Below are 25,710 nucleotides of genomic sequence, written 5' to 3'. Positions count from 1 at the left end.
GTGGATATCACGATTGGCCACATTAAGTCTCTGGATTCAGAGCCTCCTTTTGTGCATGACACCTTAGGGCGGATTAAGACTCCGGATTCGGAGCGCCCTTCGTGGATATCACGATTGGCCACATTAAGTCTCCGGATTCGGAGCCCCCTTTGGTGCATGACACCTTAGGGTCGATTAAGACTCCAAATTCGGAGCCCCGTTTGCTGCATGACACCTTCGGGTCGATTAAGTCTCCAGATTCGGAGCTCCCTTTGGTGCATGACACGTTAGGGCCGATTATGACTCGGATTCGGAGCGCCCTTCGTGGATATCACGATTGGCCACATTAAGTCTCCAGATTCGGAGCCCCCTTTGGTGCATGACACCTTAGGGCCGATTAAGTCTCCGGATTCAGAGCCCCCTTTGGTGCATGACACCTTAGGGCCGATTAAGTCTCTGGATTCAGAGCCCTCTTTAGCGCTTGACACCTTAGGGTCAATTAAATCTGCGGATTTGGAGCCCCCTTTGGTGCATGACCCCTTAGGGTCGATTCAGTCTCCAGATTCGGAGCCCCCTTTGGTGCATGACACCTTAGGGCCGATTAAGTCTCCCGATTCAGAGCCCCCTTTGGAGCATGACACCTTAGGGCCGATTAAGACTCCGGATTTGGAGCCCCCTTTGGTGCATGACACCTTAGTGCCGATTAAGTCTCCAGATTCGGAGCCCCCTTTGGTGCATGACACCTTAGGGCCGATTAAGTCTCCGGATTCGGAGTCCCCCTTTGGTGCATGACACCTTAGGGCCGATTAAGACTTCGGATTCGGAGCGCCCTTCATGGATATCATGATTGGCCACATTAAGTCTCCGGATTCGGAGCCCCCTTTGGTGCATGACACCTTAGGGCCGATTAAGTCTCCGGATTCGGAGGCCCTTTGGTGCATGACACCTTAGGGCTGATTAAGTCTCCAGATTCGGAGTCCCCTTTGGTGCATGACACCTTTGGGATGATTCAGTCTTCGGATTCGGTGCGCCCTTCGTGGATATCACGATTTGCCACATTAAGTCTTCGAATTCGGAGCCCCCTTTGGTGCATGACACCTTAGGGCTGATTAAGTCTCTAAATTCGGAGCCCGCTTTGGTGCATGACACCTTAGGGCCGATTAAGTCTCCCGATTTGGAGCCCCCTTTGGTGCATGACACCTTAGGGCCGATTAAGACTCCGAATTCAGAGCCCCCTTTGGTGCATGACACCTTAGGGCCGATTAACACTCCGGATTCGGAGCCCCCTTTGGTGCATGACACCTTAGGGCTGATTAAGTCTCCGGATTCGGAGCCCCCTTTGGTGCATGACACCTTAGGGCCGATTAACACTCTGGATTCGGAGCCCCCTTTGGTGCATGACACCTTAGGGCCGATTAAGTCTCCGGATTCGGAGCCCCCTTTGGTGCATGACACCTTAGGGCCGATTAAGACTCCGGATTCGGAGCGCCCTTCGTGGATATCACGATTGGCCACATTAAGACTCTAGATTTGGAGCGCCCTTCGTGGATATCACAATTGGCCACATTAAGTCTCCGGATTCAGAGCTCCCTTTGGTGCATGACACCTTAGGGCTGATTAAGTGTCCGTATTCGGAGTACCCTTCGGCATGAACAAAACAAAACAAAACAAAACATGCCAACATCCGAAATAAGGTGCTTTATTAAGCATATAAAAAATTCAGAATAAGACGCAAATGTTTGAAATAAAACATTTATTTGATCAAACAGTTGTTACATAAACGCAACCCGCATTTGAGCATTACAATACCCATTTTCAACCTCAAAAGCTAAAAAGGGGAAAAGTCGCATTGGTAAAGCGGCAGCGCCGAATCAACTACTGTCACCCGGAAGTCCTCCATGGTTTGCAATGCCTTGAGCCAACTGTGCCCAAGCCCATGACTTGCGCATTGCCAAACTTCCCCTGATACCATTGACAATGTCAAGGCAATGATCCAGGATAAGGAAGGATAAACCCAACGGTCGTTGCCTTTCCTTTCGGGGTGATCTGCTTCGACGACTTGAAGACTCACACCAACTTTTGGACGCCCTACCTCCCATACTGATGGGTCCTCTGCCGCGCTCCATTGCAACACCAAGCTCGGCTGAACTCCGAACCTCTCTAACTAACATCCCCACTTATCTCACCTCACATAATAAGTGATTGTTTATCTGTGCTCCTTTTATTTTCAATGCGGGCTGCCATCTCGAGGCCCTAATCCTGAGGGAATTTCATTAACGCTAAACTCCATGAGACAAGCGTCGGTTGACATTCGCCACGGCCTAGTTATCTGTTCGGCACTGGCCAAAAATCTAGGCCCTGAGCCGAGTCAAATTTGCCGCAGCCACTCTACTCACTGGTTTTCGGCTTCCTCAAGTTACAATGGCCTTATTCAGGAATAAACCGGCGTATCACTGGACACTTAATAGATACTCGGACCGATCAACATTTATATATTCATTCAAACATGTATACAGTAAAACGAAACACGTACATGCCGAATATGAACTGTAACGAAATATTTATAATAGAACGTTTCTATTCAATCAAACAAACAATAAATTACATAGTTTTGAACGTGATCTACGTTTCAACCTTACAATAGGTATATTTATACGGCGTCACCCTCATCCTCACTCTTCTCGACTTCAAAAGCAGAAAACGAAAAATGTTTACTGTGGTAGAGTGGCGATGCCGAATCAATGCCCGACGCTCGAAGAGCTTCCGCGGCTTGAGATGCGTTGATCCAACCATGCCTAAATCCACGATTTTCACATCGGCAGACTTCTTCGGCAAGTTTATCCTTGGTCTTTTCGATTCCAACTTTTCGGCCTTCATGAAAACCTTTTTCATAGGCCCTCCCCTTCGCAGTCTCCATTGCAAACATACTCGCCGTCTCACGATTGGCGAGCGCTGTACGGATGAGCCGACTAGTAACCCTTTCTTCAATGATTGGGTTTCCCTGCCCGTCGGGTTGTGCCTGAGCCGCCTTGGTCTTCCTTAACTCGCGCTCAGTCGCCTCCGCGCGAGCCTCCAAACTTCGAATATGTTCCTCCTTCTTCTCCATTTCTAGGTGGGTAGCGCTCAGCCCCATGCCGATTTCATAGGCAGTGTAAAGCCCCTTCACTGCCTTGTGAATGCCTTCACGAAATACTTCGTAGTCTTGTCGACCTACCATCGATTGCTGAACCTCAGGAGGAAAAATTTGTCGAGCAAACTCGACCGCTACATTTGGGTCTCGAACGATCGAGTCCGCCTCTGCCATGGGTCTATTCTCCACAAATACCGTAAAGCTTAATGGGCACGGATTCGCGTCAGATCCCCACTCGACTCGAGGTTGAGGAGATCTGCCCTGCGACTGCTTGTCCCGCCTGGGCGACCTGCTTTGACGTCGAGGAGACTGACGCCTCTCTCGATCCCTGGAACTCCTACTCCCTATGCGCGAAGGGTCACCACCTCGATTCATGTCTCCACCCAGCTCAGCTAACGTCCTCGCTTCCCCTCTACTTTTAAAGAAGAGTCTGTTCGAAATTCACACGATACCTTCAAAAGCTGGAGTCAGTTGCTTACTGGGCTCATAAAAGTTGTACCGTTAATCATTTATCGTTTACAGAGGCAGCACCCTCGAGCCAATCTCATTAATTGTGAAAACCTCAATCACCTGGCGCCGACTGGATTGACCAGCCTAGAGCAAGGGCAGATAGATTTATCAATATATATTCGACTTAAGTGATTGAATATATTCGGCTTAAGTGATCCAGCCGGCCTATGAATCGACTTCAACACTCCTGAGTGATCATGCACCGCCTGGGGCAAGGGTAGATTAATCAATCTATTTGGATTAAGTGCCCCAACCGGCCCATGAATCGGCTCACCAGCATAATACCCACGAACTATTCGGTATACGAATGATAAGTCAATATTGCCAAGATATTCAATCGTAGAAAGCTCAACAGAGTCATCATTTTATCTAAAGTAGTGAAAGGCAAAAATTCTTCACCAACATAACATCACAAACTACGCATAAGTAGTAGTGAAACGACAAGGTAATTTTCATTAATAAATTGAGCGCATACAGTAACCAATTTATACATGAAAACTACTCGGAACCAACAAAAGTCTTTAAAACAAAAACATATATCAAAAGGGAAAGCATTTCATAAAATTCGAATGACTCCCAGATCAATCCTTGGGGTCAGACTCAAGTGGCTCAACGTCCACCTGCTCATAAGGAATTGGCAAGGCCAATGTAGCCCCAGTGACATCAAGGGCCTTAAGCCACCCATGTTTGAATCCCCGATTCTCAAACTTGGGGACTTCATCTACGTATTCCTTGAAGGCGGTGCCTTTTCCTGCTTCGAATGCGGCAGAAGCCTCAGATTCTAGCTTTTCCTTGGCCGCCTTCAACTCTGCTAACTCAGTCTCCACCTTGTTAAGCGCCTCCTCAGCTAGCCTAAGCGATTCTTTACTCACGTTCGCCCTATCTTTGGCATCAGAATGGAGATGATCGGCAGTCTCGGCACTTTCTACTTCGGCTTCGGCTCGCGCAGTCTCCACTGCAGCTCTTATCATCTCAAACTCAGCCCTGCTCTTTTGATCGCCCACTTCTAACTGTAAACGGTCAATCCTCTCAAGTGCATCGTGTAGGCGACGGCCCAAGTCGGCGATCCTGCCGACCGTCTGCAAAACCAGTTGGGATCGTTAGATGCCATAGGCAACCAAAATCAAAACAAGTCAAGTTCACCTACCAAAAGGGCTGACTGCACAGATAGGGCTACGGCCACCAAATCCGGCACGGCATGAAAGGATGCCTTATCAGCTAGTAGGGAGACTGAAGCTGCCAGGCTCAAAGCTACCGCTGGGTCAGTAATGATGGATGCGTCAGAGGAAATCGGCGTGTCTCTGATCTTTGGCTGAACAATGAAAGGAACAACCACGTCCGACTCTTCTAAGCGAGGCCTTTTGTCAGCAGGACTATCTTCCGAATCGGCCCATCCCTCGGCGCTACGCTTCTTGCCCCGCTCTTCTGGAATCAACCATTCTTCAATGACCGGTTATTCAACCTCTTTTTCCATTTCGGCCGCAACAATCTGAGCCGGCTCCTGAATAACGGGTTCGACAGACTCAATCAAGGCAGGTGCAGAACGGGCGGCCTCGTCCTTTTTCCAGGCGGCCATTCGCTCGGCATTTTTCTTTCAAGCCATCTGTGTGAGGTTTTCCCCAGCCATACCTTCAAAAAAACCGTCGGGTAGGTCTCCCAAACTTCCAAAAATATCTCCAAAAGAAAACTCCGTCCGACCCGAAGTGGACGGCGAGGTAGGCTGACTAAGTCCGGCTACCTCAAACGCCGAGTTTAGGGCCTCGTCAACCTCTTCGGCCTCCTCAGTGAACTCTCTGGCTGGTTCGGTGACTACCTCGACCACCGGCTCCACGTCTTGCCCCAAATCAAAAGCTTCAAGACCAACTTGCCTAAGGTTCCTGAAGTTAGGGAAGATAAGAGCCGCAAGGTGTTGATCGCCGGATGGAATCGGAATGTTGTCAGCGGCCGAAAAAGTTGTATAAGTAGGCTCGTATCGAAGAAGAATGTGGGCCGCTCTCCCTTGCTTCTGTACGTTTGGGCGGCCGAAGTTCTGAGTGCAGTCGCAATCTACGCAAGGACTGCGTCGTTAGTAGAAACCAGAATCTTCTTCAATTTACTGCCTGCAAAGACAAAGGGTTAAACATGGAGAGAACGCCGAGTGAAAGAAAAGTTCAATAAACGCAAGGAGACACACGGCAACCTGGTTCACCCCTCCATCTGGGAATAGGGTCTAGGCGACCCTCGACTTCGCCAAATTCCCAGTTCCTTCGGACATTGACTATTACGTCGTCCACACGTTTACCAGAACTGGTAAGCATGGTTACCAAATGATGGTCAGTATCCTTGGCCTTAAGAAAGTACCGCCCAAGCCGACCGGAAGATTTGGCTAAAGCATAGCAGTGCCGAATGGCTGGAATGCCAAGATCGATCCTGAGGCGCCGGTTCAACTCTACGATCCCCATTACGATTCGAAAAAAGTTCACGTTGGGTTGAGAAGGAATCAGACCCCAATGGCAGAGGACGGCCCTAAGGAATGGATGTAGGGGAAAACAGACCTCACCCTCTACAGTGGATAGGAGAGGAAAGACGATTGAATTTCGATCCTGTCTCTCCATATCCAGAGTATTGTCTGTCACTAGAGATAGTTGAACATCGTCGGGGATAGAAAAGTGTCGCCAAAATCCGAAAACACGACCCTCAGAAAGGAGGTCTTTCAAGTGTTTAGCCATTTTCACGGGGAATCAAGGGTTCGCCAAAATTAAACAGAAAGTAGGATTGCAAAGAAAAGAGAACAAGACTTACGAGGAGCAAGAGGGACGAGGGTAGACGGAGAAGAGTTGCAAAAAAATGCGAGTCAGAGAAGGGATACCCGCTGGCGATCCAAGAGTGTCGAATACTCGACGAAATATGCACTTGAAAGGACTGAAATTTCAAATCGCAATAAATGCGAGACGCACGAATGAGGCGGGAAAGTGTAATGATGACCAAAAAGGTGTGCGCATTCTGACAACTGTATTGGGGTACGCGAAGCCGCTTGACCTATTTTGACTTTTCCAATTCAAGACCAAACACGCCGATTAACTACCGTCAATGGGGAGTTCGGGGGCAATTGTGGGAGCCAAATAATGGAAAAATCAGAAGGTACGTACCTTAGAAGACTGATATTAATCGGCTGTATCCTACGAGAATGGGAAGCCGAATATAATATATGTGCCGAATAAGTGTAGATCCTTAGAGTCGAATAAGAGAAAGGACAATGATTAAAAAGTAGGCCCTGGCCCCGAGGATCAAAAGGAACAGGTATAAATACAGGTACAATGGATTGAGAAAGGTTTGTAAGAATCACTTCACTTAACTTAGTAAACAAGCTATCCTGAGTGTCTGAACTGACTTGTCCGTTGGAGTGCTAATTCCAGCACCCCTGATCGGAGTGTTTGTATCTTTTCAGGTGAGTAGCTGAGGATCACTAGCGCCTCCCAGGATCTGAAGAGTATTTCCAAACCACTTCTCCACAGTTCATTTTTGGCATGGACCCTATTTTCATTGTTTGGAAGGTGGTACAAGGGTGGGAGACCACCTTTTCTTTTTGGTGACCACTTTTCCCCACCGGCTGGTTTTTCTTGTCAGGTAGCTGGTCTCCCTGACTTTTGAGCCACATTTACTGGTCTCCCACCATACCACTAGCTCGCATTGAGTGAGGAGACCACCCTAGGAGGCTGCCAACCAGCTTTTGAGACCTGAACCTTTTGAACTTGGTCAAGCGACCAGGGTAAGTGGTCGGCCGACCACCTGAACTGGTCGGCCAGCTCCCACCTTTTCTGTCTCAATAAGTTGGTTCCAGTTGTGCCAGCTGGGAGGCACAGACTACATCCTCCATACACGTCCATACACGTGTATGGAGGATATTGGCCCTAGGTTTGAAGCTTCTTGGAAAAGCTTTAGCCTCCCTTGTCTATAAAGGAAGGCATTCCCTTCCTTGTAGAAGGTTCAGAATTTTCCTAAGGCATACACATATACCTCCCTCTCTATATCTCTATTTTGGCTCCAAAAGTGCATAGTGCTTGGCCCTTTGCACACTACCTCTTAGCCTAATAGCTCCAACACCAACCTAAGCTTCTTGTAGGGTCTTGAGAGGTCCTAAGGAGCTGCATTTTTGGTCCATAAGCTGCTGGAGTTGCTGAGCTACAAGGGTAACACCCTATTCCCTCTTTTGAGTCTTATTTTGCTCCATCTTTTAGCCATACTTGCAAGCATATTTGAGCTTTGGTGTAAACTGAAAAAAAGTCTTATTTTGAGGCCCTTAACATGCTTGTTTAAGATCATTTTTCTGTTGGGGTTCATCTACCCCCTTGCATGCTTCATTTTTGCCATATTTTGAGCCATGCATTAGGGCCTTTGTATTGACCATTGTTTGGCCTTCTAGCCGTTGAAATCTAGTGGATTTTCAGTGGCTAGCATGCTGTTTTGAGTGCCAAAATCAGAGATGGGTGATCCTCTCTCTCCTTGTTTTATTTTCTAGCATTTTTTGCCTTACAAAGGAGCCCTTATTTGCATGCTTCCAAGCCATGTTTCAGGCCATTTTTGATGAGTTTTAGGACCTGCATAGGCTCTATCCAAAGCTTGTTTTTCCATATTGGGTGTCCATCTTGCATGTGTTGAATAACCTTCTTCATAGCCTATCCAAGGAGCATGTCATTCTTGCATGCATTGACCATGTTTCAATGACCTCTAAATTTTTCTGGTTTAGTGACCTCTTGAATGCTTCATATACTTGTAGTGTAAACCCTTTTCACTAGCTTGTGTTGCATACTATTTTGGTCTTTGATTCTAGTACTTTTTGGCCATGCCTTAAACTGATTTTGTGCATGTTTTGGACTGCCTTAGCTCAATTTTTATTCCTCATGGTCGAATGATGCTTTCTATGCATGGTTGTAGTGTAATACCCTTGCCTAGCCTTGAGTTTTGAAGCCTATTGCATGCTTATACTGAGATGTTTTCATGTTTTGAGGCCATTGAGCATGTCATTTCAGAGCCTATACTTGTGTCGTATTCCCATGTTTTCCATTCTTTAAATGTGTTTGAGAGTCATGCTTAAATACCTCATTTATGGGCCATTGTATGAGCTTCATTTCCATGCCTTTCGAGTCATCATTTTAGTCCATTTTCCTACTGTTTTGGGCCTACATAGGGACTGTTTGGGGCTAGTTTGGTTATTTGTGCATTGCTTTGCATACCTCTAGTGTAATGCACTTCACTAGTTTCGATATCCGGGCCATCTAGTATGCATTGTGTGAGGTGTTTGCATGATTCGGAGCCACTCTGTATGACATTTCAGAGCTGGAAAATGTGTGACTGTACGCCATATTTAATCCCTTGCCATGCTTTGGTAGAGTTGCATTTGCTGCCTTAGGTTTGGTCCCTTGCATTTGTGCATATTCGCATGTGTTTTCGTTGCCTAATTTCATCATGTTTGGCCACTGATTTGAGTGTGGCTGAGGCCCATTCATTTTAGTTTAAGTCCATCTTCCATTGTGTATGCCATGTCCATGTTGTCACATGCTTGATCGTTGCATTGTTTATGCCTTGATTATGCCTTTGTGTATGTCCATCATCATATGTGCGTTGCGTATGCCATATAGCGCCATATGCATTGAGTATGCTATTCGTAGTTCATAGCATTGCGTATGCTAGTTGCACCTTTGCATGTCACTCCTTGCATGTTTGCATGTCTTATGTGCATTTCGTTTAGCATTGCATGCTAGTTGTTGCATTGTGTTTGCATGCCATGCCATTCTAGTTGTTGCATAGTGTTTTGGAGTAGGGTTTAGTCCAAACACGGGTAACGAGGGACGTTTCGTACTCAAAGTGATGAAACGTGCTTCGATTCCCAGTCGCCGACACTCTTGATTACCCATGATGGAGTTCAGGCCTTATTGTGTTCATTTGTGCATCCATTTCACATTGAGTCATGCAATTCGACTCCTCGGCCATCATGCATCGAGATGGATGATTGGTGGCACGAGGATCAAGGGCTACACTCCCTAGAGCTTATGCAATGATGGGGAGGGTGGTCGTGCACACATATGTTGAAAATACTTTGCCATGCCCCTTTCTTGCTCTCTGTTGCAGCAAACCGGAAGCCAGCCGCAAAAATTGGTCGGTAGTATCCCTACAACATGGTGGAGTTTCAGCCTTCTGGAGTTTTGTACAGTGTTCTGGGACCAATTGCAAACAGAGGCAAATCGGGGCATCGCAATGGATTTTTCGGCAAGGCGACTCGAGCATGCATGCATTCCTTATCATTCAAGACGGAGCTGAGGCAGCCCATTTCATATGTTTTGCATGCTAGCTTATTTATTTTAGTTAATTTGTTAATTAATTAGGGCTATGTGATAATTAGCTGTAATTCGTTATTCATTCGGATGTGTATTATTTATTCGGCCCTTGGAGGAGGGCAATGTTGTAATAAGTGTGCGTGTGTGTGATGTTTGCCTTCCAATTCCACGTCTTTTTCCCTTTTATTTACTAGCTTATAATGGTTAGTTTAGGGCACATTTCAATTAGTCTGCTTATGCTCGCATGTTTGCATCCATTTATCTGTTTTGCATGCACCGGGCTCGGCGCATCACACTAACTGCATTGTATTTCAATTCCGAGTTGAATACGTGTATCAACTGTTGAATTTCATATGCCATTTTAGAATAGCCGAGCATATCTTAGTTGCATTTTTGCATGTGTTGCATTAGGCATTTCAGCATAGTTAGGATTCATGCATGATTTCTAATTACCTTCTTTCTTTGGCTTGGAGTGCTCGGTATGTGTTTATGCTTTAGCATCCTTGCATGCATGTGAGTGACTACCATGATAGCATGCTTACCATGAGGCTATTTGCTTATGTGATATAACTGCCTGAATGCCTGTGGGTGAAGGTTGGATTATTTGAATTGGAACAATTCATTGATTGCGAGTTTTAAGACCACTTGAGAGTGGAAAATCACCATATTTTTCTAAGCCTACTTGAGGGTGGCAAAATCCGCATTTTAGCCTACTTGCGAGCAGCAAACCGCTTTCAAAAACAAACATGAGATATTTTGTTCCAACTTAGGTGATCTAGTCTATACTTGTATGCTGTGTGCATCACATAGTAATTCTAGGCTAATAAACCGGAATAAGAGCACATAATGTTTTCAAAACACGATATCATGGTTAGTAGAGGCCAATCTTTGATCGGGCGAGCGGGGGTGCTCACGAAGTGACCTTCCCCAATCGTACCCAAGTTCCCGAGCTGAGGCAACTTTGGTGACGACGGACATGTGGCCTTAGGCATGAGTCAGGGTTTCCTAAATTCCCCCAAAATAAAATATTTAGGTGGCGACTCTATATCTGGCTAAGCAGTCCATGTTTGGCACTTCTTTCTAAAAATTAATTTTTCAAAGCGATTTGCTGCATTTGGACTCTTTGATGATTCATCAGTCTTGCGTTGCACTCCTCGAGATTAGATACAGGACCATGACATTGAGTCCAAACTGTAGTAAGCCCCAATGAACAAAATGGGATTCCTTCCCGAGACGTTCGGGGACGTCTACAGTACTACCTTTCGAACCAGGTATGGACATTATGAGTTTTTAGTAATGCCTTTCGGAGTCACTAATGCACCCGCAACATTCACGGATTTCATGAACAGGGTTTTCAAACCTTTCTTAGATGATTTTATTGTTGTTTTCATTGATGACATTTTGACTTATTAGAAAAACAAGGATGAGCATGAACAACATTTCAGAATGACTCTTCAAACAGTTAGAGAAAAGCAACTGTATGGTAAATTGAAGAAGTGTGAGTTTGGCTTGATGACATAACATTTTTGTGGCATGTTGTTAACAGAAATGGTATCTCAGTTGACCCTTAGAAAATCGAAGCGATTGTTGATTGGCCTACTCCGGCCAATGTAACAGAAGTTTGTAGTTTTATGGGATTGGCTGGTTATTATAAGAGGTTTGTTCAAGACTTCTCAAAGATTGCAGTGCCATTGACCAATTGACTCGAAAGGGAGAACCATTTGAATGGACCAACCAAAGTGAATTTGCATTTCAAGAACTAAAGACAAGATTGACCACAGCTCCAATCCTCACTATACCCTCAGGTACGGAACGATTTATGATTTATAGTGATGCATCTTATAATGGTTTGGGCTATGTCTTAATGCAGAATGGTAGCGTGATTACTTATGCCTCCCAACAAGTGAGACCACATGAAAAAAACTATCCAACGCATAACCTAGAACTTGCCGTAGTTGTGTTTGCAATGAAACTATGGCGTCACTACTTGTATGGAACCAAATGTGAAGTGTACACAAATCATAAAAACTTGATATACTTTCTCACCCAAAAGGAATTGAACATGCGACAAAGACGCTGGCTTGAATTGATCAAGGACTATGATTTACAGATTCACTACCATTCGGGCAAAGCCAACATTGTGGCAGATGCACTCAGTAGAAAGAATGTGGGGAATCTAGCTTATTTGCTCACAGACCAGAAAGAATTGCTACTAGAGTTTGAACGACTTGAAATTGAAGTGGTACCTTTTGAACTAGATAACTTTATAGCTGCAATGTCTGCACAACCTGCAATTATTGAAGAAATCAAACAAAAGCAAATGAATGATGAATTTTTGAAGAAGATTTGTGATGAATTTGACACCAAGCCTAAATCGGGATTCACGATTGAGGATTTTGTGTTGAGATTTCAAGGGAGATTATGTATTCTTGATGAAACTGACTCTAAAAGGATAATTTTAGCGGAAGCTCACAAATCAATGTTGCCCATGCATCCAGGAAACATCAAAATGTACCAAGATTTGAAGCTAGTATATTGGTGGCCTAACATGAAAAGAGAAATTGTCGACTTCAATTCCAAGTGCATGCAATGTCAAAAGTGAAAGCAGTGCATCAGAAATCGGCAGGCTTGCTTTAGTCTCTCCCTACTCCGGAATGGAAATGGGAGCATATCACCATGGACTTTGTTGTTGGCCAACCTCAAGCACCTAACTAAGTCTGCTTATTTTCTTGTTGTAAAGACTTCTTTTATTGCATATAGACTTGCTACTATCTACATTGATGAGATTATTCGATTACATGGAGTTCTCATGTCTATTGTATCAAATAGGGATCCTAAATTTGTTTCTAGATTTTGTCATAGTCTATAGGATGCAATGGGGACAAAATTGAGGTTTAGTACAGTATTTCATTCACAAACTGATGGGAAAACCGAGAGGTGTAGACACCCCATTTTTGACTGACCTTGAGACTCAGACGTCACCAGTTGAGCACTTGGTGATATTGCATAATGTGCTCGTTCAGAAGTTTCAGAGTCACGGCCGTGAGCCCTGCCTCCGGACTTCCGAACCCTCTTTTGTACTTTGCCTCGATTTGCGAACCAGACTCGGTTTTCTTTGTTTCTTTTCCTGAGGGAAGGGAGAGGTCCTGTAGACCATCTCTCAATGTCTGTAGGCTACATTTGGTGGCCATAGGCCTTTTTTCCCATTTCGGAGTCCGGTTTCCGGTTTTCGAAGCCGTCAGGCCGTGTGCCTCGGTTCGGGACCGCTTAACCATCTCCTATTGCTCCGATTTTTGGCATACTTCGTATTTTCTCCCTTTTGAGGGACACTGGGGTTTGAGAAACCCACTTCGTGGCCGAATGCCACTTTCGGTGCTTAACAGCCCATTTTCGGGACCTCGAACTGCGCGTTTTGGTCCCCGAGCATTCGTTTTGCAACGGTTTTCGTTCATTTTTGACAGGTACCTCTGTTTTATCACTGGGGAGGTCACTGAAGGGTGCAAAGCCAGTAATTGTTGCAGCAACCAGTTATACATCCTCCGGCGCCCGTTTTTCACACTTCCGGGCTAATGTTGAACACCTTGGGGGCATCTTCTTGAACTTTGAACCACATGGTTGTGTTGTACACACTTGGGAGGACCCTAATAGTTCATGGCCGGCCAGTAATTCAATTTGACCATTTTGACCTCTAGCCGGCCGGCTAGGGGATGTGGCCGGCCGGCCACCTGGAGCAAAAGTAATAGGCCGGCCGAGCTCCTTGCACTGTGCACTTTACAGCTGTGAAGCTTTATCCCCCAGAAAAGATCTTTATCCGGGGGATATTTTGTGGGGGAAAGTTGCCCTCCTTTTCCCCCACCTTTACAACCCCTCTTTGGCCTTTATAACAAGCAAGCTAGATCCTTTGTTGGGGTTGGAAAACTTCACCTTCAAGCCTCCATACACAGCTCCATCTCCATACCTCTCATTTCCTTAAAAATCTCTAAGTCCCTAAGCACCATTTCTTCTACACCACCAAGCTCTACCACCACCACCTCTTTTCCAGTAACAAGGAAGGTTTCTCAAAGGCAAAAGGAGCTGGAAATTGGTCCAAGAAGCAACAAAAGTTTTAGTCTTCAAGGGTGAGTAACCTTTCTCTTCTTTGACCCTTTTTTCTTGATCCATTTGTAAGCCCCACTTTCTTTTTGTTTCAAGCTCCGGCCCTAACTGAAAAGGGCCCTCTTTTGAGCTTATTTTCACTTTTCATTAAGGGCTCAACCCTGTTTGAGCCCTCCATGATACACTTGCTTCATTGATTCTCTTATATGTCATAGTTTTGCATGCTATTTTTGGCCCATGAGTAATCTGTTTTCGAGCATGTTGTAAACTGATATTAGGCTTATTTTGAGCCGCTCTTCAACATTGAAGAAGGGCTCAACACCATTTGGGACTTCCATGTTGTACTTACCTTTATACTCCTCTTTTATTCCCCATCCTTGCATGCAATGGCAGCCTACCATGCTTTTGTTTTTGGCCATTTTACAGTTCTGAAAAAGTGCTTATTTTGGTCCATTATTCATGTTTTGTTTAGGTCCTTTCATGGTTTGGGACCTCCATATGCCACTTCATGTTATATCTCCCTTTTATTTATCCGCTTTTGATGGTTAGATTAGGGCATGTTTAAATTAGCATACAGTATGACAGCATGTTTGCATCATTCATCTGTATTGCATGCACCAGGCTCGGCGCATCATACTAACTGCCTTGTACTTTCAATTCCAAATTGAATACATGATAGTTGTAGCATTCCATATACCATCTTAGAATAGCCGAGCCTGCTATAGTTGCATTTTTGCATGTATTGCATTAGGCATCTCTGTATGCTTAGGATCATGCATTGATTTCTAATGAAGTTTCTATTTTGGCTTGGAGTGCTCGGTAAGTTTTTATGCTTTAGCATCCTTGCATGTGTGTGAGTGACTGCCATGAATAGCATGCTTACCATGAGGCTATGTGCTTATGTGATATAACTGCTTGAATGCCTGTGGGTGAAGGCTGGGTTATCTAAATTGGAGTAAATCATCAAATGTTTCAAGCCTACCTGCGGGTAGCAAACCTCTTTCAAAAACAAACATGAAATGTTTTATTCCAATTCGGGCGACCCGATCTATACTTGTATGCTGTGCGCAGCACATAGTAACCTAGGCTAATAACCGGAATAAGAACTCACAATGTTTTCAAAATTTGATATCATGGTTAGTAGAGGCCGGTCTATGACCGGGCGAGCGGAGGTGCTCACGAAGTGACCTTCCCCAATCGTACCCAAGTTCCCGAGCCGAGGCAACTTTGGTGATGACGGACACGTGGCCTTTTGGCACCGAGTCAGGGTTTCCTAAATTTTCCAAAATAAAATATTTAGGTGGCGACTCTGTATCTGGCAAAGCAGTCCATGTTTGGCACTACTTTTTCAAAATCTGTTTCTCAAAACGATTTGCCAGATTTGGACTCTTTGGTTCAGATTAAGAACCGTGACAATTTTGAGAGTCCTGAGCTGTAGTGACCCCAATATGAACAGAACGGGAGCTCGTTCCTCCCGGGGCGTTCGGGGACGTCTACAGTTTCTGGCGACTCTACTGGGGATTTAGAGAACTTGACTCGAACTCATGATATCTGTTTTTTACTACACTTGTGTGATTCTTTGCATTGCATTTGCATTGGTGCGCCTAGGACACCGTATTTGCCATCTGCTATTCCTGAACGGTTTGCCGGAGGCTTGTCTTGTCAAGGCATGACCATAAGGCTGACCGGTTGTGGGCTCTGCCAGTATGGGAACACAAACCCCGGTTTTACCGGGGCACCCTCTTTGACCATTCGACCTAGTGCATATTCGGATCCATAGTGACCATTCCAAACTAGGACAGATTGCTTACCCGTTTATAGGTTGTTTGAAACCGCTCTGTGCGTAGTGAAACCCTAGCTCCTGACAAAATAGGGCAGGGAAACCCTACCCCAACATAGGGGTGTTTTGGCTCTCACTTATCTGTTATGTGCTTTAGAGTGCGTCTCTACAGGAATGCACGTATCAGTATATGGGTTTGAGCATCAGGCCTGCGGGCATCAGTTTGGTATTGTCAGTATCAGGCCTGCGGGCATCAGTTCAGTACATGAGTTTCGGTATCAGGCCTGCGGGCATCAGCCAGTATTTGAGAATTAGTTATCTGCGGATATCAGATTCAGATTTGGGGACAGTGATACAGGGATAATAATCAGTGTTTGAGGACAGTGTGTATTCAGCTTATTGACTGTGTGTTGATTATGCCCGGCTGTGTGTCATGCATTTTATTTTAAGCTGTTATGCTGTCCGTTTATCTGTTTATTTATTTCCTTTTCGCTTTATTTGTCTTTTGCTAGGTCAGTTTTTAGCACAATTGCTTCCAACCCAGCAGGCATTCCCCAAGCACTTTGGACACGAGGTCGTCGACTCCATCGATCTGAGGATCTAATCGACGGACAGCCAGTGTTCCATTCTCTACCCCCCGTTATCAGAAGAAGGCAGAGGAAGCGCAGTATATCTGAACAGAGAGCACCAGAACAGTGGTTTCCCCCATCAGTGGACAGTCGGATTGAGATCCCCATTGAGACAGATCTGCAAGTAGTTCAGATAGATCAAAACAGTATGGCGGCACCAACAGGAGTTGAGGAGATGATGCACCAAATGCAAGAAACTATGCGGGCCATGCAGCAGGATGTTGTTCGCCGAGATGAACTCGCTAAGCAACAAGCCGAGATTTTGACCCAGCAGGCTGAGCTGATTACCAGACTGCAACAGCAGAATGAGGCATCTGCTTCACAACAAATTCCTCCTCCGGTAGGGGCTCCATTACATGAGCGGACACCTGCTGTTCAGAACGCTCCTCCAAATATCCAGAATACTGTGCCGACCATCCAAAACTTACAAGAGGACACGAGTCTTCCAACGGGGCCAGCTCTGCCCCCGCTTCTACCACAACTGTCCAAGGTCCATACACCCAATCACCCGGACTCTCCCTTCGAGGTCGAGGTTGATCATGCAGCTCTAAAACTGAGCAAACTGGAGAAGCTCTTTAAGAAATCCCAAGGGGTCAAGGCTATGCCGGATATCGAAGATGGATATACCGAGGAGGCCGTAACACTCCCCGATAGGTTCAAAATGCCACAAATCGACCGCTTTGACGGGACCGGTGACCCCATGGTCCATATCCGATTGTTTGCAGACGTCTTGCGGCCAATGGGCCTAACACGACCACAGAAGCTCTCACCATTCGGCCGAACCCTGTCGGGTGTGGCCTCCCATTGGTACGCAAGATTACAAGATGAAGTGAAGAAGAATTGGGATGAGATGGCTGAGGCCTTTGTCACGCAATATTCATATAACACTCAGATTGAGATCACAACTCGTGATCTCGAAACGACAAGGCAAGAGCCCAAGGAAACTTTCTCGGACTTTGTGATCCGATGGAGGGCAAAGGCGTCAATGATGACTTTAAGGCCCACTGACAAAGATCAAATCCGGATGATTGCTCGCAATCTCCACCCAAAGTTGATGCAGAGAATGATCGTAGTCCCCTTCCCTACTTTCGCAGATTTACATGATATGGGAGTGCAAATCGAAGACGCCATGAAACAAGGGCTGTTTGACCACGACAGGGAACAACCGAGGAGGACTTTCAGCCGTAACAACAATGCGGGCCCGAGTGGCGCTGCTAATACAAGAGCCTCGGAAGTCGGTATGGTCACCACCACTCCCCCTCCCCCTCCAAGGCCCATGGCCGCCACACCTTTCTCCGACGCATCCGGAAGCAACACACAAACCAACCGATTCCAACCTCGGGGCCAAAGAACCTTCACCCCACTATACATGCCCCTGACCAAAGTCCTGGGGATATTGATCAGGAAAAACCATTTGAAACCCCTGGAGCCCAAGCCACTACCGAATCCACTCCCTCTCTCTTATGACTCATCGAAATACTGCTCTTATCACCAACAACACGGTCACGACACCGACCGTTGTTACAGATTGCGTCATGAGGTCCAGGATCTTATTGACAAACAGGTGATCGCGCCTCCTGATAAACCCAATGTCACAACCAACCCTCTCCCACCACATAACCAACCTCCCCCTCCCAACAGAATTAATTTTATCCAGACTGGGGTCGAATCTTACGATCCTAGCATCTATATCACGCCCGCCCACCTACCCAAGCCAGAGGTGTTCCTCCCTGATTGCACTGACTTCTTGTGCATGATGGACATCTCCAAAACCCAACCAGAACCGATGGTGGTGACCGTTGAAGATGGGGCAGGGCAGATTTTGGGAGAGAATGAGATTGTTGAATCTGGGGCTGGACAGAGTTTTGCTAGGGGAGCCTATGATCCAAGCAAGTACATCCTATCAACAAGCCAGATTGGGCTGAGCTTAGAATTTCCCGAGACAGGAGAACTGTGCATGATTCGGGGGGATGGATCTGGGCTATGGGCAGATGATCTGACAGCCGTAGAGGAGGACTTTGCCAACTCGCAATTTTTCGATGACCAGGAACTGGGGAATGCGTCAATCAACTGGTACGATTATGAGGGATCAGCGGAGGGCACTGGATGGCTCGAGGATCTACCAGATGTAGTGGGGGAAACCCAACCAGAACAGAGCCCGGTAGGGGCAGAGATATCAGCTGTGGCCGGAATGGCCGAAAGTCAAATTGTATCGCCGGAGAGCGCCGGTGTTAAGAATTCCGCTCAAGACATGGGCATTGTGGATACAGGAATTATTGAACAACCAGTTGTACTGATGCAGCTGGAACGAGAAAAGTTTGAGGAAGATGAGAGAGCTAGGAAGGCAAAGGGCCCTGAGGGAACTGAAAGTGCTGTGTGCACGAAGATAGAAAATGCTGCGAGCATGTGGACAGGGAATACTGCGAGTGCAACTAAACCGGAGCCAGACAGGTGTCTGTTGGATGCCAGCGGAATGTGGTGGGAAGACGATGACTTATGTCTTGCCCACACAGACGAAGATTGGGCAAGTGGCCAACCGGATGACACTTGGTACCTCGGCGAGGTGGATCACATGACAAGAAGTGGGCGGTACTTTAAGCCCCCACACATAGACCAACCCGAAGCATCCGGGAAAGACAGAGAAGCGGAGAAACAGAAGGAGAAGCAGATTGAGGAGGAAGCTGTGCTGAAACAGTTAAAGAAGATACAAGCGGACATCTCCATCTGGAGACTGCTAATGGCATCACGAGTACATAGAGAAGTTGTCCTATCTGCCATGGACAAGTCCAAACTCTCCATAGACACCACGCCTGAACAGCTGGTTGGGCTGGTTTTTCCGGGAGGAGGTTCCCCGGCATTAACCTTTTCGGACAAGGAGCTACCGCCTGAGGACACAAGTCATAACAAACCTCTCTATATTTCTGTGGAATGTAGAGATAAGTGGATACCGGTGGTACTTGTTGACACCGGGTCTGCGATTAATGTCTGCCCAACCAGAACGGCATATGCAATCGGGTTAAAGCCCGTGGACTTCGTCCCAACTACCTAAGTGATCAGAGCATACGACAATACCAGCAGAGAAGTGATGGGGACTGTTAAAATTCAAACCAAGGTTGGTCCAGGACAACACAGCATCGAATTTCATATCTTGGACGTTCCCGCAACCTTTAACCTACTTTTGGGGCGACCGTGGTTGCACCAGGTCAAAGCAGTCTCTTCCACTCTACATCAGATGCTGAAATACCCTCACGGGAAAGGGGTAGCAATTGTTTTTGGGAATTCATCAATCCATCCGCCGCCGGAAGTGTCCACACCTGTCTTGGAGATCGAGCACGGCACGGAGGATGTGTTTTTGTCGGGGTTCACTTTGGCCGAGGCTCAAGTGGTGCAGAATGTCATGGCTGTGAATGAGGGTATGTACGTTAGTGCTCAATCTATCTACCTCATGAACAAGCTAAAACATACCCCTGGAATGGGATTAGGGAGAAGCGGCCGGAAGGGCGTCTCAGTGTTGGCCGAAGTGCCACACAACCCTCACGCCTTTGGACTGGGTTATCTGCCCACCAAGGAGGATTGGGTGAGGAAAGGAAAAGAAATGGCCGGAAGGGCCAAAGCAAAGAAGGCCGGGAAACCATTTGAGTTAATGCACAGGCCCATCTGGGGTACCCTAAACGGACGTTTCGTCCGGGAGGGGGAAGATTTTCCATTCTGCGGCTTCCCGGAGCCATGGCTAAACGCGGAGGGGACGCGCGTGCCTGGTTTTGAAATCTTCTTCGACATACAATTATCTAGGGATGACGTTGCCGAAGCGCAGACAGACCCACCAACTGAGGTTGAGCAGTGTAGAGTAGTGGATCTTGAGAGCACAGAGCTCGAAATGGGGGTAGCACTGGCGAGTCTACTATCAGATCCTCCGATCGACCAAGAGTGCTTGGGGGGTAACTCTTCGGTTTCTGTGATTGGAGATGAAATAGCTGCGGGCTTTCCAGCGCCGATTTTGGATGCATCTATCGCACCTTCTCTCATCTGGCAATATGAAGAAGGCTTTTTATCTAGCAGCACCGGGTCAGGTAGTGAGCCGGAATCTGATTCTACCGAATCTTCTGCGTCGGAATCAGATTCCAGCTCGACTGAGTCTGAGTCCGGTATTCCTGGAGGTGATAACCCAGATGCCACAGTCCTGTCTAGGTCGTCATTTTCATTTTCTTTTGAGTCTGTTGTAACAGAGGAATCTGACGGCTTGGAAATATTTAATGAGAATGATCTGGATGTGGTTTCTGAGTATTTTTCTGTGCCTTTGATTTATTGCTTAAATCAGGATTTTCAAAATTTTGATGAAAACGACGAGGAAGAAATTCCTCCGGTTTTGCAACGATTAATTGATCAAGAGCAGGAAAGATTTGTTAAACCTTTAATGGATGAAATCACTACTGTGAATGTTGGTACTGAGAAGGACCCGCGGCTGGTCCAGATCGGGTCCACGTTGTCTTCCGAGGAACGCGAGCGCTTAGTCGCTTTATTAAAAGATTTCAAAGATGTTTTCGCGTGGTCCTACGAAGACATGCCTGGAATCGATCCTGAGATTGTACAGCACCGGATCCCTCTTGACCCCGAGGCCCGCCCTGTCAAACAGAAGCTCAGAAGGATTCGCCCGGACTGGGCCCTCAAAATTAAGGAAGAGGTCACCAAGCAAATTGACGTAGGCTTCCTGCTGGTATTTGAATACCCAACTTGGTTGGCCAACATTGTTCCGGTGCCAAAGAAGGATGGCAGAATTCGGGTCTGTGTAGACTTCAGAGATTTGAACAGGGCCAGTCCGAAGGACGACTTTCCCTTGCCACACATTGATGAATTGGTGGATTTCACGGCAGGACACGCCTTGCTTTCGTTTATGGATGGTTTCTCAGGCTATAATCAGATAGTAATGGCACCCGAAGACCGGGAGAAGACTGCGTTCACTACCCCGTGGGGGACATATTGTTATAGAGTGATGTCGTTCGGGTTGAAAAATGCTGGAGCTACGTATCAACGGGCAGCAACTACAATATTGCATGATATGATCCATAAGGAGGTCGAGGTGTATGTGGACGACATGATTGTCAAGTCCAAAGATAGAGAGGGCCACTACACCGCCTTACAAAAATTCTTTCAAAGGATCAGTGAGTTTCGGCTGCGGTTGAATCCCCAGAAATGCACGTTTGGTGTTACAGCAGGGAAGATGCTAGGGTTTCTGATTACACAAAGGGGCATCGAGGTCGACCCTTCCAAAATCAAGGCCATCTTAGAAATGCCACCACCAAGGACTGAAAAGGAGGTGCGAGGCTTTCTAGGTAAAGTGCAATTCATAAGACGGTTTATTTCTAAATTAACCTTGACTTGTGAACCACTTTTTGGTCTCCTGAAGAAAGGAAAGAAATTCCAATGGGACGGTCGATGTCAAGCAGCTTTTGAGCAGATCAAAGAGTATCTACAGAACCCGCCCGTGTTGTCGCCACCAGAGCCGGGGAGGCCGTTGATATTGTACCTCTCGGTAACTGAGACTACCATGGGCTGCATGCTCGCGCAGGAGTCAGAAGACAAAGTGGAAAGAGCCATTTACTATCTGAGCAAAAAGATGCTGGATTACGAGACCCGTTATACACCGCTGGAGAAGGCTTGTTTGGCCTTGGTATGGGCAACCAGGAAGCTGCGGCACTACCTGTTAGCTCACTCCGTAATGTTGGTTTCGCGTTTGGATCCTATCAAATATCTCTTCGAGAAACCAGCACTTACGGGTAGGCTAGCTCGTTGGCTGCTGTTGCTCTCCGAATTTGATTTGAAGTATATAACGCGCAAGTCAGTAAAAGGGAGAGCGGTAGCGGAGTTCCTTGCCGACCACCCGGTCGAGGGGGATGAAGCGGTTGAGTATCTATTCCCAGATGAAGCCATTCTGCACGTCGAAAATGAAACTTGGACGATGTACTTTGACGAAGCGTCAAACCAGTATGGGTATGGGATAGGGGTGTTACTGATAGCGCCTGATGATTCCCGTATCCCTTTAGCATTCAAGCTCCGGTTCAAAGTTTCCAACAATGAAGCAGAGTATGAGGCATGTATTGCTGGCCTGGAAGCAGCCCTGGAACTAGGGGCAAAACGGTTGGACGTCATTGGGGACTCGAACCTTGTTGTGTCTCAAGCAAAAGGAGATTGGAAAGTCAAGGAGGAAAGGATGATAATTTACCACCAAGCCTTGGATTTGCTAATTCCTCGGTTCGAGAAGCTAAATTTCACCCACCTCGTAAGAGAGAACAACAGGTTTGCAGATTCACTAGCAACTCTATCTTCTATGATAGACATCCCGTCCGGAGTCCGGATGCGCCCAGTCATTATTGATCAGAAGTTCGTGCCGGCATATGAGTCGATTTCCGCCATAGATGAGGATCAAGACGGCAACCCCTGGTATTACGACATCTGGAACTTCTTGGAAAATGAGACATATCCACTAGGGGCAAATGCCAAGGATAAGAGGACTGTCAGAAGAATGGCTGCTCAGTTCATTATCTGCGGAGGAAAGCTGTACAAAAGGGGTCATCTGGGAATGCATAAGCTCTGTGTAGAAGCTGAAGAGTCAAAACGCCTGATGGAAGCCATCCATGGGGGGGAGTGCGGTGCACACATGAATGGAGTAATGCTGGCCAGAAAGATCCTCAGACAGGGCTACTACTGGTCAACCATGGAGGAGGATTGTATTAGCTTTGTTCGGCGATGCCACAAGTGTCAAATTCATGCAAACCGCATGAACATCCCGCCGTCAAAACTGTACAACATGACTTCGCCGTGGCCTTTTTCAGTCTGGGGGATTGACGTGATCGGAGCTGTTACCCCGAGGGGGTCAAACGAGCATGAGTTTATCCTAGTAGCGATAGATTATTTCACAAAGTGGGTCGAGGCCCAATCATACGCGGTGTTGAAGGCGTCGCACGTCGCAAAGTTCATCAGGAACAATTTTTTGCCTGAACTACGTAAGGCTTGATTCCCATCTTTGGGATACGTAGGCAGCTTCACCTTGAAGTTCAGCCATAAACTTTTCCCCGATCAACTCTGTCCATTTTGATCATCTCAATCATCTTTATCCATCAGTATTTATCGTGATCTCCGGTACAGTGCTGTTCAAACTAGGGGCAACTTTCCGTTGCCGCGACGGTGCAAAAGTTACTCAGACAAGGGGCAACTTTCCGTTGCTTTGCAGTGCCGCATTGTTCTTCAGACTAGGGGCAACTTTCTAGTTGCGGGGATCTGGGATTGTGCATCTCAGTGACAGATTTTCGGCGTGTCCAGTTCTGATCCACATCGAAAATAGTTTTGAAAAGTTTTAATAAAAGTTGACTTTGTTCAAATTAATCTTTTTACGACTAAGACCATTTTTGGACCAAAAGTGGAAAATTTTCAGTACCATAACTTTCAATTTCATTGATTTCAAAACTGAGTTCTCCTGCTCTTGCATTACAATCGAGGTTGCTTTTTAGTACATTCATAAAGAAAACTTGAAAATGCTAAATAAGCAATAAATTTGGGGCATAGTTGAATGAAGTATCTCTGCGTCCCCTCCCAGAGCTGGACGGAGCATCTGATGCCAAACTAGGCCCAACCTGAGCCTCCTCATTAAGCCAATCCAAGCGCTCATCGGACAAAGTGCAACTGAAAGTAGAAGCAGGGGCCAGGAACTCTCTAGTCCTCCATGTTGTGGCATATCGGGCAAGTTGCGCACCCCGGATCGGGAAAGCGGCTGGGTACTCAATCCCCTCCGGTGGGCAGGTCTGATCATGACCAAACTGACGCAGAAACCGGAATGGAAAATAGAATACGCAGTGGGTTAGACCAATCAATTGGATCCCAATCAGCCGGGACATACTATAGCTCATTGCCGGGAGGTTGAGCCAAGGACAACGCCAAGCAATGTGGTCTGCGGACAAATTGCACATCCAATCGAACCACCACCTTTCGTCAAGAGCATTGACTAGGCGCTGCCGAAAGAAGTAGCCTCGAGCTGAATAGGCCGGGCAAGAGTCCACGATCTGCAACTTGTCCATTAACCATACCTAGGGGAGGGATGGAAAATGAGAGATTAAAGAATAGAGAGATGAACGATGAGAGAAAAGTAAAGACAAGGGTTTTTGTGAGAAAAATCGAGCCCGAGAGCCGAGTGACGTGAGCAAATATATGTAAGGATGGGTGGGAAACATTACCTGCAACAGCAGTGGACTCCCAGCGAACCTAGTCGTCTCCCGGCGATAGATAGAATCTAAGCCCATCAGCGTCTCGGCCAAGGTCATGGCAATACAGCTCTTTCCTTCTCTCAAGCCTTGGGCAACTTCAATCAGGCGAATGCTAGCCCCGCCGAAGCCCGAGGAAAGCAGAAAGTGAGACAACAAACATAAGCAGAGGGCGTGTTGCCGGAAACCCTGCCAATAATGGTTGCTGCGGTCTCCGGCATCGGAAAAACGATGGATCAAGCCGAGGATGTCCAGTTCTCCACTGCAAATCAGAGATCGAGCGTCATGCGCCGTTAGCCCACACATCCGCCCTAAAGCCTGAGCATGGCCAAAACGGAGCTGGGGCAAGATCACTTCAGAGCATTCAGACTCCATCAAAACCTGAAAATCTTCGAAAGTGGGACACATCTCTTGGCCGCCAAAGCTAAAAACATGCGTCACTGGATTCCAGAACCTTGCCGCGGCATGGAGAAAAGGAAGCTGTAGCGGAGTACGGCTCAGCGTGAATAGTGCATTCAAGCCGAAACCCCGGAAATTCAGCTTTTCCGAGCCATCTAGAGAAGAGATCCAAGATGTGACATTTTCTGCAAGAAATGCCTCCATTTTTGTGCAAAACTAAGATGAAATGAATGTTCCCGAAGTTGAGGGTTTTATAGAAGGAAAAACACTATTCACGGGGACACGTGTCCAAAATCTGGTGGCTGCAGGACTAAGTGGCCGGCCGGCCACCTTTTCTGGCTGGCCAGCCATTTACTTTTTACAAAAATGGCCGGCCAGCTGTCTCTCTCCACAAAAATGGCCGGCCGGCTCCCCAAGATGGCCGGCAGTGCTGCAGTGTATCTCCTTGACCCTGTTTTACCCTTCGAGGGAAAGTTTCAAGCATTTCCATGCAACGGGAGAGTCAAAGGCCTTCATCTCCCTCCGTTTCGGATGCGTTCCGGTGCCCAGATCGTCAGAAGTACACTCTGTTATCGTTTTGTTTATCGAGTTGTTGTTTTGATTATCGAGCTGTTGTTTTGCT

At 46.7% G+C, this 25,710-nt stretch overlaps 1 protein-coding gene across 1 annotated transcript; it reads left to right on the top strand.

Moving 5' to 3' along the window:
* The first annotated feature begins 11,995 nt into the window (after positions 1–11,995).
* On the top strand, positions 11,996–12,802 carry LOC114288606 (uncharacterized). The gene is made up of 2 exons (XM_082923415.1): positions 11,996–12,444; positions 12,694–12,802. Exons 1-2 carry the CDS (start codon positions 11,996–11,998, stop codon positions 12,800–12,802), a joined length of 558 nt encoding a protein of 185 aa, XP_082779541.1.
* The last annotated feature ends 12,908 nt before the right edge of the window (positions 12,803–25,710 follow it).

This window comes from Camellia sinensis, chromosome 4 (assembly GCF_055761805.1).
Source record: "Camellia sinensis isolate YWXY chromosome 4, ASM5576180v1, whole genome shotgun sequence".
Classification (NCBI taxonomy): Eukaryota; Viridiplantae; Streptophyta; class Magnoliopsida; order Ericales; family Theaceae; genus Camellia; species Camellia sinensis.
Note: the sequence above shows the minus strand (reverse complement) of the source record. Positions and strands in the feature narration are given on the sequence as shown.

Bases quoted from the DNA above. Each gene is read 5' to 3' on its own strand.
- LOC114288606 (XM_082923415.1), top strand. From the start codon at position 11,996: ATGCGACAAAGACGCTGGCTTGAATTGATCAAGGACTATGATTTACAG. The intron at 12,445-12,693 runs GTACCAAGATTT...TATTGCATATAG, and splicing joins CATCCAGGAAACATCAAAAT to ACTTGCTACTATCTACATTG.